At 38.9% G+C, this 15,246-nt stretch overlaps 1 protein-coding gene and 1 non-coding gene across 2 annotated transcripts; both read left to right on the forward strand.

The window, feature by feature from the left end:
• The first annotated feature begins 3 nt into the window (after positions 1-3).
• LOC111330102 (uncharacterized) lies at positions 4-13,727 on the forward strand. The gene is made up of 20 exons (XM_088742508.1): positions 4-156; positions 1,231-1,407; positions 1,974-2,190; positions 2,601-2,657; positions 4,313-4,402; positions 4,985-5,052; positions 5,164-5,215; positions 5,766-5,871; positions 6,558-6,691; positions 7,213-7,294; positions 7,613-7,673; positions 7,944-8,025; positions 8,438-8,484; positions 8,574-8,648; positions 8,796-8,886; positions 9,014-9,089; positions 9,730-9,847; positions 11,251-11,340; positions 11,692-11,773; positions 12,231-13,727. Exons 2-20 carry the CDS (start codon positions 1,253-1,255, stop codon positions 12,324-12,326), a joined length of 1,779 nt encoding a protein of 592 aa, XP_088598634.1. The 5' UTR covers positions 4-156; positions 1,231-1,252; the 3' UTR covers positions 12,327-13,727.
• A 591-nt stretch (positions 13,728-14,318) lies between these two features.
• Trnas-aga (transfer RNA serine (anticodon AGA)) lies at positions 14,319-14,400 on the forward strand. Its single transcript has one exon. It is a non-coding gene; the product is annotated as a tRNA-Ser (tRNA).
• The last annotated feature ends 846 nt before the right edge of the window (positions 14,401-15,246 follow it).

Here is a 15,246-nt window from a genome sequence, read left to right on the forward strand (position 1 = left end):
AACAACCGCATCTGCTAAACTAGTAAGCATTTTCAGAAATAAACCTGTGTAAGACCACGCCCGTCAAACGTCCACCCGTTCCAACACGGAGACAAACCCGTCAAAACTAGTCCATGTGCTTTGACTATGGTCAGCCGGAACTTATAGTCCCCTCAGGTAACAACACCTTCTACTTTACCTCTTATTATCCTGTTTTTTAGTAATAATTGTACTAAACTTTTCAAGAGAATTGGAAATAACCTATGATAACCTATACCATAACCTATATTAAACAATGGTAAGTGGATGTAATCGCTGAGCGCCAACTGTAACAGATTACTCTTCAACACGTTTGAGTGCTATTTATGTTCCTTCTCATCACAATGTAACGGAGTTTCGATGACTAGCGTATCTTTTTTCAGATAAAAACTAGCGATAAAAAAGCACGATGTTTCGACCTCTCCGAGGTCATTTTCAAGTGAGTAAAAAGTTGTGAGTAAAAGCATATCTTTGGTGGAGAATAAGACGGTCGACATGTGTCTCGTAATAATCATACAGTTTGCAAACCCGTAATGGTAGCTCAATAGAGCGTGTTGTCTACAGGTAATGTGCAGGGCGTGAAAGCCACCGTTAGACACTTAAAACATTGCGCCGAATTTAAACCATTTCATATTTGCGGATTTTGGGAAGAGGACTTTTTCCGTTTAAGCCAAACAGCCAGATGTTTAAGATACGTTGTTTTTCAACTCCTTCTCTTGAAAAGCAGAATATTTTCCGAGTAACGAGAAATTAATTACAACAAAAAATATAGATAAATGTGTCCTGCTCTGTGGCCTGGTTTTGTTTAATCTACAACATGTAATTGTCGTAACTCGGCGGCCGAGACACGGGGAGATCGCGATGTCGCAAACACATCTGCCTATGTTGTCGCCAAAGCAGTAGTTGGAAAAACGGTCTTTTAGCTTTAAAAAAAAGTGCGCCCTGACATGAATAAGGAAATATACTGATATTGAGATGAAAAATGTAGTGAACACTTAACATTTTTTGAAGATGTGACATTCAGTCTATATGTTAATGGATAAATGATGTACATTTGATATGCCATAACAAAAAGATAAGAGGAAATCTTTATTTCTCATGATACTGCGCTCTGTGAAGTCTTCAGACCCGAATTTCAGATTTTGGCTCAGAAATTCTACCTGTGATTGTTAACTTTTGGACCCTCACCCTCTTGCTTTTATTCTACCGCAGATGACTTCCGGGTGTAAATAGAATGCCACTTCACTGTCTGTTACTTACAGGCAGATATTTTGGACTCACACGCGGACTCCTAAGATGGCGGTGGACGCTGGTCACAATGATTATTTTGTACTCTTTTAACTTACTTCATCCTCTGGTTCAAGAGGACATGGTGATTTTTACAGGAAGGTCTGTTTGCAAAATATTGGAAAATCTTAGAATCCAATTGCTTGCTTTTCGTAGCAGCCATTTTACCGTGCATCCAAAGGCAGCGCAGAGCGATCCTGTCATCAATTCCAAATAATTTTTTGAATATTTATGATTAATGATGTTTTTTTTTTTTTACATTTTTTTTTATAATCGATTGAGTGAGAACTTGTTTGATACCAATGAATTTATCATTAAGCTATACAAGGTTGAATTTAGTGTCTATTGAGCCTACCCCTTAAGAAATGGGTCAACTTTCCTATTCAAAGTACACATCACAGTTAGTGACGGACACTTCGGATCAAAAAAATTTTCTGAGCAACTGTGCACTTACCCCTCCCCTGCCGGATCCAACATTAACCTTAGATTGTCATCAGTTGACTGTTGTTGAGTTAGGGGAGGGGTGGTTGCACATTTGCCCATATACTGACCTTATCCGGAACTTCTGTCCTTTTTCTGAACATTTTGATCAGCAATAATGATGATGGTGACGATGATATTGATGATTATTGTAAACCAGCATTTTACCTTTGTTACTGCTGTTCCAGGGATTTTGTAGAAAAAACTCTACCCCCCAAAAATGTCATGCTTAAGCAGGAGTGGACGACGCCCAAGCTGTATGAGAAAAGGCAACGCGAGGTGACAAATTTGTTGAGCCCGCATGTCATGGAAAGCGGTTCACTGTCTCTACGTGGCTGGTGGATGTCACATGTTAAATGGGAAGTCATAGAGTTGAAACGAAAGTCAAGACCCACGGTCAAGCAGGTAAATATGCACGATGGTTTAAGGGTAATGACTTCACTTACAAGACGGCGGTTGCTGCGATCTAAAAAACCTTTCTCATACTAAAACTAAGACCGCTATATTTTATTTTACAAAACCTTTGCCTTAATCGGCATATTGTGGTTATAGAAAAAGGTTGTTCGACAAGATCTAACACTTTTAGAAAACTGGCCAAATTTATCATCTAGACTAATGTTCTTGTTCATAACAACGTGGTACTTCCCATTTGTAGTCTAATGAATAAATGATAGAATGGGAAAAAAACTTAAATTTTGTTCCTCTTACTTTTCTATTTGTTGTCTCGTTATTTAGACGCGACGTGTCTTAGTGATTTCTTTCCATAAACAATAAAGAAAACTGTGGCTAGGAAAGGTATTAATTTTCTCTCAAAGGTGTTCAGTGTACCTTGTCAAATGCACAGGATAGTCGAGACATACCAACATCTCTCAGTAAGTTTATCTTTCTTGATAACATTATTGCTTGCATACTAAATCTTCATAGAAGAAAGCCAGAGGATATATCATAACCCCTTCGGTCGTAGTAATGACCAAAAAGGAAATATCTCTGTGATCTCAAAACATTTTCAGGCAGAAAGATGACGAGGATTAAGAAAAATATTCACTGTTTGATTCAACACCAAATTTTCAGATCTAAAATTATGAGAAATGTAAGAAAGACAGTGCAGGGAATTGATCCTTGGATCAAGGGTTAGTGAAAGGGTAAATCTCCAGGGGATACATACGGAAGGCATATAAGTAAGAAAGAGGATTTTGGGAGGTGGGTGGGGGGGGGGGGGGTGAGCGTATTAGAGAGGGTTGACAGAGAGAGACTAAGGCCCAGTTCAAACGTCGAATTTCATATGTGCCGAACTTAACTCCTCTTTTAGTCGAATAAAATGGTTAAAAGTGGCATTTGATTCAAACGTCGAATTTAACTCTGTCGCATTTAACTCTGTTCGCTGTCAATATTCCCAGGCGCAATACTTAAGGCCCAGTTCAAACGTCGAATTTCACATGTGCCGAACTTAACTCTTGTTTTAGTCAACTAAAATAGTTAAATACGGCATTTGATTCAAACGTCGAATTTAATTCAGTCAAATTTAACTCTGTTCGCTGTCAATATTCCCAGGTGCACTACTTATTTGCTAGACGAAGACGTCTATTGAGCTTCGCTGATGCTCTTGTTCTGCTGTTTGTTTTTGCTTCTTTATCTTGGCTTTTCATCATGATACTTTCACGTTCCATCATTTCATTGAAACACGACCCACAATATGCCACAGAGTTTCCTACTTTCAACCCAAGAGTGCCCACTTCGTTTTCAAAAACCGAACACCTCATAAAAAAGTAATTACCGCACCTCAAACAACTGTATTTTGTCTTTTCAAAGCAAGATCTACAAATTCCTTCGTCTCCCACCATTTTTTTTTTTTTTTTGCTCTCCTGGCTTTTTCGCGTATGGCATCATAGAATTCCTGGCGAGTTGTGGATAAAAAATGAATTATAATAATTTCCTGTAATTCTGCACATGCGAGATGCGACGTTTGAATCAAAAGTCGAACCTAAGTCGAATCTTCGACTGTTTCAGTCGCAGATACGGCAAAAGTCGCATTTAATTTAAAACAGTCGAATTTAATTGATTCAAACGTCGCACTTCACATGCATTTAACTCTCGCTTTAAGTTCGGCACATGTGAAATTCGATGTTTGAACCGGGCCTAAAAAAAAAGTGCACGATGGGTTATAATACGATTCATTATTTTCTTTTGAATTGTGGCCCAGATTCAGGGAATGCGAAACCCAGTATGCATTCTTATGGTTGGAAACTGACAAAAAAATGGCAACTAGTACAAAATGAATTTAACACAACCACCACTTTCGTTTTGAAGGGCTGAGGGGAGGAAGGGCTTGTGAGACAGCGGAAAATCCGAGCGTTCATGTAATTTACCCCTGGGTGAAGTCATATGTAGGGAAGTACTTTTATCTGGGTGTCAAAAGATTTCAGAGCAATAGGAACATTTGAAATTTGTTAATCCACTTGATTGCTGTGCAGTTGGTTAGAATATTCAGTTATATCAAGCTGGCGTAACTCTCAAATGTCATCCCTAGTTGAACAGCAGTGCTTCAATCAAAGGAATCAAGTTCCAAGTAACATCTGCGGCTTGGAAGATGGAGCGGCCCACAGGTGGTTTTTTGGGGGTTAGTTACGTGTTCTTTTTTACTTAATTTTTTTGATGTTCAGTTTTTGGGTAAAAATGTAGTAAGGGTGAACCAATGTAACCTTACACTGTAGGCGTGATTTTCATGCCTGCAGATCGCAATCATCGGTTTCACAGCCTTGAGTGAAGCATTCTCTAAAACTTAAGGAGGTAGAAATAGCTCATGCCTTTGCATAAAATTCAGGCTCGCGTGCGTAAGCCAAGGAAAGACTGACTTCCGACTTCTGACTTCTGAATTCCGACTTCCGCGCTTACCAAGATACTTTGAAACGTGAAGCTGACGAAACAAAATCAAACAATTAAAAATATTATGATGGCCATTCAAGATAGACTAATAACCATGGGAGGGTCAAGTTTGAAAATATCATGAACACGAAGCCTACTTACGCGACCAACGACAAGCTCCGGGTGTTTTTACCAATTAGAGGGTGAAAGGAAGCAAGGTTAAACTTTCTTTAGAATGAATCGATTCTCGAAATGCATGATATTTTATGTTTCCTACCCTCTTCAGTTGGAGAAAAAGAAATTGTTTCTAAGAATATCTCAGTTTCTTGTTTCACAGAGCTACAAGCCATTCTATGGTGCACGAGTATTTGTGGTACTATCAAGTGGAAAACGAAAACTGTTGAAGTAAGTAGTTGACAGAAATATGTCCAAAACATTTTAGAATGAGAATATCACCCGTTCATCTGACAAGATTTCTTTGCGTTCTGTATTATTAAATCATTTCAAAATTCGAAGGTTGGATTTTCAACCAATATCCGGAAGAGTGGCGAGTAGGAAAGTGGAATTCGTAAGTACAACATTACTGTTGAGAGCAATTTTCAGTTGAGTATCAAAACTAATCTGAGGTTGCCTTGGTTTTGGTTTACCCCGCTCTTGATTGGTCCAGAAACTCGCACCAGCCTCTCAGCTAATCAGAAGCAAAACCAAACCCAATTACGACTTAGTCACTCGCGTTTCGTTTTGCTTTTTCGTCTTCCTTTTGGCTACTTGGGACTTTTTCCTTTGATACGATTGGCTAGTGTGAATCTTTGTTTTAATGGCACAAAAGAAAGTATTCTAAGGGGGAAGGGGGGGTTACGTGAGGTGTACAATGTCCATGGAATAACTTTCAGTATAAGAAAACCCTCCGAAAGAGGCCGAAAGCTCTCTGCTGGTTTTATGCTAACTTATTTATTAGAAATGACTAAGCTTCCTGACGGAAGTGACGTTTCAGTTAATTACAAGTAAATTCCCGTAAAATGGAAGGCATAACCATTTATAACTCAAAGATCTGTTCCGAAGAAAAGCTTAACTCAAACTCAGAATGGGGAGACTAAGTTAAAGATTTGCGATTGCAGATTACTCCTAAACGACAACGAATAAACAGTGTGACTGTCATGTTGGGTTGTCTTGGTTACGAAGGGTATGTGACCTTCACTGATCTTGCTGTAAAACCTCTTTACGGTGAGTACAGCGAAATACCGCGTTATTATTACCATATAGGTTGTGAGATCCAGGGGGGAGGGGTGGGGGTCTCCTCCTTCAGACCTAGGAATGTTTTCAATGCTTGTCCAAAACCAAGTCTCTTGCAATGACAAGACCGCGGCATATTACGACTTAACTTGAGGTACTGTATTTAAGATTTACTCAACTTCAAATGTTTTTTCTTTAGTCTAGAGAGGGTTCGGTGTGCACAAAAAAAACCTGTGTCTTCCAGAACCACGTTTGGACCCCTCCTCGCCCCCCTCTCCCCTCCTCGCCCCCCTCTCCCCTCTTCGCCCCCCTCTCCCCTCCTCGCCCCCCTCTCCCCTCCTCGCCCCCCTCTCCCCTCCTCGTCCTCCTCCCCATTGAATACTTCAGAATCCGCCTTTTTAAAGGCAGTGTGTCTGAGTAGTTGGAGCGCATGGCCGGTAAAGTTCCGGTTCCGCGATTGAGTCCTTTACCCTACTGCTCACTACATCTATGTTAATTACAATAGTTTTTTATTCTTTGTTCACATTGTCCCTAAAAAGCCACACTGGTTAAGTGGCCAGTCATGTTTACTTCATCATTATAACTGCCATGATTACCATCCTTATCTTTGCCACTATTATCAATTTCATAAATTCCAGAAATAATTCCTTAAACCTACATTTCTTCTCAAAATAAAGATTCCAAACTCTTAAAAAATCACAGTATCGACCCAAATAAGCTCCTAGAGCCTTGTCCTGCACTAACCAAAAGACCAAGTGAGAAAACAGCAGACCTTCTCACGGAGACACTTTACTCAGCATTCTCGCCTAATGTAAGTAACACAGACAATACATACACTTTCAGCAAGCTATGACGAACCCTCGCTTTCAAGGTGAGGTCAATTAGCAAAGGCCTTACTTTCGCCCTCGTCTTCAGACAAGGACTTGGGGTATCTCGGAAATGGTCTCTTGGAGAGGAATTCTGGGAACTTAAACAGTTTCTTAAGCGAGATTGGGATCAACAATAACTTTATCTCCGTGTTCAAGATCTGATAGATATCATCTTGTCCACTACACGGCTAAAGCATCTCATAGCTTATAAATCTGTTACACGAACAGACATTGTGTCTACTACTTTATAAACTGTGACCTCAATCCATCTGCAGTTTTTTGGTGTAAACGATGCGAAATCTAGCTTTGAATTTAGACATAAACGTCTAACGGAAAAATTTGTTGAAAGCCTATTTACGTAATTGTTTTTTAATCATTTGCTACTCTAAAACCTTTTTTAACACACACACCTGCAAAATTGCGGGTTTAATCGTTATAGAGGCCATGTTCTTTCCTTTGTTAGGACTCAGACGCAATCACGCTAGTGACTCAGCTAACATTTAATAGAGTTAATATTTTGAAGAGAAATCTACGACTTTGGAATGGTAAGATTTGTTTAGATAAAAATTTCTTTTCCACGCATATTATGTATTTAACGCAACATAAATCATCCTTTAGAGTCGATTTCCAAGCGTCAACAAAGTTCCATAAATCCCAGCTTCGTCAACGCTGAAATCACAAGTTATTCAAATGAACACGAAGCGAAATGATGACGATAAAGCAACTAGATGCAAGTCGATGACGATGCAAATAGAGACAAAGACAAAATTGCGAAAATTTGAGGGTCTTGTGGCAGTTTTCAGAGACGCACTCCCTCAATGGATTCGTTTCTGACTAGCTTTCTCTTTTTATTCCTCTTTTAGGTCCTATTTCGGTAGCAATCTATGTACTCCTGGAAAACCTGGACGACCTTAATATCAAAAAGTAAGTTAATTGACCATTACGGCGACATTTGGTCACGAGTTCATACATGTTTGGTTTCTATGCTAAGATATTAAATGCAAACAGTTCACCATACCATTAACCTTGACTATTGTGCTCTAATAGGCAGCACAGCAGTAAAACGAAAGAAAGATTTTCTTTCTTTGTGTCGCCTTTATCCGTCAACAATTTTGATAAGTTTTCCTATAGTTTTTGAAGGAAAAAAACAATGTTCATCGCCATTTACTTTACTTTAAATGAGTTTCCTTTTAGGAGAGAGGTTCAAATGCGATTACCGATTCGCATATTCAGCAAGTTTTCCACCGTGTCCGTTGTAATAATATACGGAAACAAGGTAAGTCGTTTATGCATTTTTACAGAAGTTTTTTTCCTTCGACGTTTCACACTTTATTAAGCTCTCAGGTTCGTGTGGCGATTTTCATTACTTTACGCATTGCAGACCTATAATTCTTACATCGCATCGATATCACGGAAAATGGTCTGTGATTGGTGTAAAAACTTTGAGTCACTTTTCACCTATCAATTAACGACTTAAATGCGCTGATCGTAGTTCACTGGATTGATGGTATATTTATGTTTTCTACTCGATCCATACGGAATGAAGGCTTATATTTTCTGACCACATATCGGCCTTTTTTAACTGCTAACTGTTCAGAAGGTTAAATTTTAAGTAATATTCTGGAGCAAACTTTGCTTACCCTTCGCCTTAAATTCTCTGATTTTTTTTTTTCAAATTTGTTAAACAGGTGGGCCCGCTATACCCGATTAACAGACTCAGAAACATTGCCATCGAGTGAGTGAGCATAAACAATTCAGTCTAAAATATCCAAATCAATTCAAAAACTGTCACGAATATTGCTATCTCTTTTCTCTGTCGACCAGAAATGTTAAAACGCAGCATATCTTTCTCATTGATGTGGACTTTGCTCCTTCACCAGATTTAGAATTCATGGCAAGGTAGGACAGTTGTCCTCAATTTTATTGAACCTTCGCGCAATGCGTAAGAAAGGTTTAGACAATTTTCACAATGATTTTCATGTAAATCGAATTATAATTCTGTTCTTTTTCATGGCACAATTGTTTGTTTTCTTTTCGTTTATCCAGAAATAACATTTTTGATCACGACAAAACCAGAAACGGTACAGATGAAAAGGTTGCTTTTGTCGTCCCAGCATTTGATGGCTACAGACGAGTGGTTAGTTTTCATTTGTTTGCATGGGAATTATTACATGGTCTGACATAAAGCGATTGTCAGAGTTTAAATTGAAGATCTTTTCTTTTCGGTTTGTAACCTTTGTACTTTCTTTTCGCAACTTCTTTAGAACTCTAAGGATCTTCCAGAAACAAAAGAAGAACTTATCAACATGGTAAAAAGGAAAAACAGACTGGCGCCATTTAGTATCCTTCGTATCTTTATTCCAAATTTGATTTTTAGAGGAACAAGGCTTAGAAAAATCCTGATTGGTAGGCTTATTGCGCGAAAGTATTCCACTGTCAGCCATTATGCATTCCACACAGGTGTTAAGAATACCTTCTATTTTCATTTCCATCACCTTGGTTTTTTTCCCCTTTTCTCACTCGCGGTTCACTGTCCTCCTGCACATTTAGAGAGATGCTAGTTGATTAATGATTAATTGATTAACTAATTGATTAATTGATCTAAGAGATTAGTGCCGGGTGGTGGGCGGGGTAACATTGCGCGCACTGATTGGTTAAAACAAAAAAATTTCCCGCCACTAACATTTCACGTGATGATGAGCTGAGATAACTTTCGTGAGGACAGTTTAAAGAATAACTTTATTCATTGCATTTGCATTTCAGTTGGACTAAATTCCAAACTTTAAAATAAATTTAGTTTTAAACCCTTCATATTTGTAACTACATCTGTCCACTTCCAAAATGACCTCATGTATACTAAAATTCTCATTTTCAGTTCATTGAGTTTTTTTTCATGATCATCCTTTTGAAATTCTCAAGAGAGTGTGAATTCGTAGAAACATTAAGACTTCTCGCCGTATAAATCCTTGACTCGTTTCAGGAAAAATCGAGTCTCCATTATCGCACAGTTCTACGAACTACAGCCGGTGGTACGGCAGCAATGAGTCATACGAAGTGAAGAATTATCAGGACAAATATGAGCCTTATTTAATTCTAAGGTGCCACATTGTTATTAAGAGCGCTTTTCAATTAAGTGTTGCAAAACCAAAATCAAAACTTGGCTGGAGATTAAGTTTTTTCAAATATGTAATCACTGTTACGTATTTCCGCCCGCCTACAGTGAAGCGGCTTATACCGCTGCTTTAGCTTGTATGTGAGGAGTTTTCTATGCAAAAAAAAAAACAAAACAAAACAAACAAGCTCCCTAAAGCGCGCGTAAACGCCGGTGACCAAGCGTGGTTAGTTTAAGTTTTTCCTATGATTGGTGGAAAAGGCGTCGCGAGTTTTCTGGACCAATCACAGAGTGAAGAGAAGCGAAACAAATGCAAACTCGTATTGCATTGGACATCCAGTTGACACTTGCATTCTCTGATCCTTACAATTTTGTAAAGTTTCCGTGACCCGGCAGGGGGTCTTAAATTTGATCAAAAGAGTCTCTCCCGACATGTTCATTAGGACTCTTAGTTTCTATTCCCCGTTGATACAAAGATTCTTAAAAAAGAGATAGTTATCATTCTTAAGTGACTGTGGTGCGTTTCATAAACACCTAACATGTTCAGTTAGTAAAACGAAGCGCGGGAGTAAACCACGGAGCTCAGTTGGTGCCGTCTAATATTTCTCTTCAACTTTTTCCGGCGGGAAAAAGTCGTGCCGGAAAAAGCAGTGCCGAAAAAAAGTTCTGAAAAAATTCGTGCCGAAAGGAGTCTTGCCGGAAAAAAGTCAATGAGAAATATTAGATAGCACTAACTGGGCTTCGTAGTAAACGGTTGGGAGCTTTAGCAACGACGACGGCGACGGCAACGAAAACGTCGTGTCGAAATCTAACTTTTCGTTTTTGTAACTCTTTCGAGGTTATTCCGATGTGTTTCACTTGGAAAATGCTGGCGAACTATTCAGGGACTATATCACTACGAACGGCGTTAAAGTAAGGAGAAAGAAAGAAAAATTAACCGTCATGCGCTCACGTTCTCGAGAAAACCTAAAGTTTGGTTATTTCACGTTGTTGTTTTGCCGAGAACGGCAAAGAAATGTACCAAAATGTTAAACGCACGTGCAGGGCGGTTGTTTTTGCTCATTAAACCTATTGTTTTCTGTCGTTCTCGTTGCCGTCGCCGTCGTCGTTGCTAAAGCTCCCTTATAGTAGCGGCAGGGCAATTGGACCCAGACCTCCCTCACTCTTTCACTCCTTGAAAAATTGAACGCTTGAAACAGGTATTAAAAAACCCAGTGCCACTAGTTCTATTGCAATGAAAAGATTACTGAAAATCGGCGGAAAGTGGCCGATAAATAATAACTGCACATGTGAGTTGTCATATGAAAACCTTATACTCGGCTGGAACAACTTATTCAGTTACGAAGTTATGTGATCTTTCTAACTTTGACTGGAATGTTTGCGTTGCAGACTAACTCCCAAACTCCCCCTTTATGACGAAAGGTTCAAAGGTTACGGAATGAACAAGATATCTCACGTGATGGAATTGTCACTGTTAGGGCAAGTTAGCTAGACCTCTCTTTTATTAGCCTCAATTTGATGATATATGTCTTGAGTGCATTGAGATAAAGTATGAGAAAAAAATCTTGTCTTGTTAACAGGTTAGATTTAACAGTTGTGTTTTCAATGTATAGTGGTGACGAGAGGACAAGAAGGGAAAATTCATTCCTTGCCAACAAAAATTTGACATCCGAAAACGCCATTTTGAAAAGGGAAGTAACTAAAACTCGTGGAGAGGGGCGTGGGGGCCTTGTCACCTAGTCCCCCCTCCCGCCTAATTCTACACATGCTACTCTCCCACAATTTTTTCAACGCATTGGAAAAGATGTGTGTTTTCTCGATTCCTTTCAGATATAAATTTGTGGTTTTACCGAACGTTTGGATTGTTCATCGCTACCACACTTTGTCACCCCTTTCATTCGCTCATTTGACGGTAAGTTCGTTTGGACGAAGAATAAATGCACTCTGCCTTTCAGTTCTATCTGATGTTATTAAATAATTGAACGTGAGTCAGTCTGTTATCCCCTCGCTCTCACATTTTTAGTACGAGAATAATTTTGCTTTTACAAAGTCATTGGCGGTCAACGCCCATTTTCAACCATATCATACCTTACAACAGAACAAAGGAAGTGCTGCCAATAGTTTATTTTTATTTTAATTTGATTGTGAAATCGCGTGAATAGAATTAGTGACCGAGAATCGCAAATAACGTTTGTAACAATAACAATAATAATAATAATAATAACAATAACAATAACAATAACATTTATTATTTGTATTGCGACTTTTCTATAAAATATTCAAAAGCGCATAAAATATTCAAAAGTATTTGTAAAATCAATTGGGAGCAACCAAGCAGCTGTTCGTTTTATTTTAAATTACCTCTTTAGGATCCGGATAGCAGATTCGTAAACCGACTTCAACGTTTTGAGTTCATTAGCGATCTGTACAAAAAGCACAAGATAGGAGAGTGCAAAAATAGATAGAGCTCCCGACTAAACCGAAGACGACGCCTAAAATGTCAGCCATTGTCCTATCTGCTTAGAATATTGAAGACATTCAACAAATTATGGACGAAGATTTCAAAGGAAGAAGAACATAGTGGAAAATTTCATTCAAAGCGAGAGAGGGGCTTTTATTTGCATGAAGAACACTACTTGTACAGACGAAAATTCAGGATGTAGTGTAACCAGCTTCGAAGTTCACCGTAACTCTTCGTGATACGACGAATGAAGTAGAGGGAATCACTGATTGACTTCCGAAAACATGAAACCGTCCTTACATTTCCCTTGTCATAACAGCCACTTGGAAGATGGATATCGAGCAATGAGCAAGATACAAACCTGAATAGTAAGGCGGAAGGGTCATGCACAGCGACGCAAGAGCAAAGATGTTTCATTTCGACACGACTTTTATATCAGTCTTGAAACGCAGAAGAAACACTCTTTCGAGAACACATTAGACCGTAACGACGAAGCTTTCCATCTGAATAGCACGTAAAAGAGCAAGACATATTCTATGAATGCAACTTCTCTTTTTGCATAACCATGTACTCATGAAGAGCCGAAAAGGAAAGCTAATTTACTATAGGGTATCAGCCTGCGAATTGGGCTACTATAAAAATTTTAAAGACGGTAAGTTTCTAAAGAAACTGCGGTGCTGCGTCGGCGGTGCGGGGGGGGGTGGGGGGAGATATATCAAGATAATTTGGTTTTATCAATTGAGTTGATAATTATTGTAAGAAATGGACAACTTTTTTGAGAGACATGTTTCGGCATGCTTATGCCATCTTCAATCCCTGAGTAACAGAACGTGAGTAATTATATAACAGATAAGTAGATGAGTTGATAATGTTAATTAGCCACCGTAAAGGGTTTCAAAAGCTGACGTTTCGAGCATTAGCCCCCCCGTCAGAGCGAATGGACAGACAAAATACAGACAGCATCTTTGCGAGTTAAAAAGGCGAACAACCTTCTCGCACTCCACCCCCCCCCCCCCCACCGATTTAAAGTTGAGAATGATAATGGTCGAGTCAGGACATGAAGTAGTGTGTCGTCGATTACTTCGTGGTATGTTTTCTCACAACGTGTGGCCTGAAAACCTCGGGGATGGAAAATGAAATATGTCTGAGAATGGGCGACATAAAGTTATTCAGCGACTCCGAGTAGAAACCTAATGAGGCGTTTAAAATGATGACGAAGGAAAGAGAGAAGGGGGGAGGGTTAATGTCGAGGATGAATCTGTAAGGTTAATTTTTTATCTTTTTCATCAATACTTTCCGTTGTACTTAGGTTTTACTATTAAATAACAACACTGGATAAAGCCAGGTTAGTTTTTTAGGATAGTTCTGGAATTTTTTTTAATAAAAATTTAATAGACTTGCTGTTTCTTCGGGTTCAAAGCTGTGTTATGAATAATTTAAACTGTCACGTGACTGTTCATTATCTATGATTAAAAACCAGTAAAATATCTAGACTGGCGAGAAGGGCGCTTTTAATAGCTCAGTCATTCGATTAAAATTACCGAGTCTCTTTGCGGCCATCAGACTTTTCGTTTCAACACGTGGCAGTGAGGTCTGGCACAAGGCATGGCTACAGAATGAGACCTGGAAACTAGAAACAACTAAGAAAAGTTTTGTCTTGTTAAAATCGTCCTCTTGTGGAAATTGATTTGCAAGGACAACCACTTTTCCGAAGTAACCTTTAAGATTTGATGTTAAGCATCTGCCATCTAATCACATGGCTAGGTGATCGACACGCGTGTGCAGACACGTGTAACTTAGGCCTCGTGCCCAGGCCATGGTCGAATGAAAGAGTGCAGAAATGGTCTTCAATATTGATAAAAAACTTCAAAGTAGGTTTTAAATGAAAGTGATTCGCAAAACTGATTTGGAAAAACCTCCTCAATTCTCTGTTTTCTCTTTTGATTGAATTAAAAATTGTTTAAATAGCAACTTTTATCCCCAACTAGTCGTGCAAGTAGTCGTGGCCGAGTGGTTAAGGCGATGGACTAGAAATCCATTGGGGTCTCCCCGCGCAGGTTCGAATCCTGCCGACTACGTCGTAGTTTTCTTTTACTACGCCGCATTTTAAATTTTCTCGCTTTCACTTGTTTCAGACCCAAAATTGCTTAGAGAAGGAAGAAAAATTTGTTTTGATAAACCCATTTACACGTGTTCGTTCACTGCTCTCGATCGCTCGCCGCCTCGTGGATATTAAGTTGTACAACGTAGTTTCTAACCGCGAAACAAGAAAAAACATACACCGTTACATACATTTTCAGTGTAAAAATTTAGTGTTGTTAATGAACAAAAATGATATTTTAAGTTCCAAAATGATGACGACAGTGAAGTCTAAACGATTACTTCTTCCAAAGGTCTTTATCTTTACTCTCCAGCTATTTCTCTTAGACTTTCATCGCGAGATGTAAGAAAGAATTTCTCTCAATGGATATTTACTACCTTCTCATCATTTCCTTATTTAAAAATGTAGTGGTATTGTAATGGGAATCTCGTCTTTTGTCAATCCTGGAAGTGAAAGGCTTCATGCAAGACTTTCACCTTAGAACTATGATATTGACTTTTAAGCTCGGTGTAGTTTCATTATGTCAAGAAGTTCAACTGTAGTGTTAGTGCTCTCGTTTCTGTTTCATATTTTAAAATCTCTTATGCTATCGATTAAAAGTAAATTAGGAAATATGATTTATTTACATGAGGTCTCACCAAATTTTCAGGTCACAACTGGGGAAATTTTAATTTCACAGGAAGGAGACGAAGTTCACGTCCAGAAATGTTTAACTTTATTACATTCGGTATCCCCCCCCCAACCCACCACAAAAAAGTATAAATTTAAACAAGTAATGACTTGGGCACCTGAGATGCCCCACTCCCCCCTCCACTATCCAACC

This window comes from Stylophora pistillata, chromosome 13, assembly GCF_964205215.1.
Source record: "Stylophora pistillata chromosome 13, jaStyPist1.2, whole genome shotgun sequence".
Taxonomy (NCBI): domain Eukaryota; kingdom Metazoa; phylum Cnidaria; class Anthozoa; order Scleractinia; family Pocilloporidae; genus Stylophora; species Stylophora pistillata.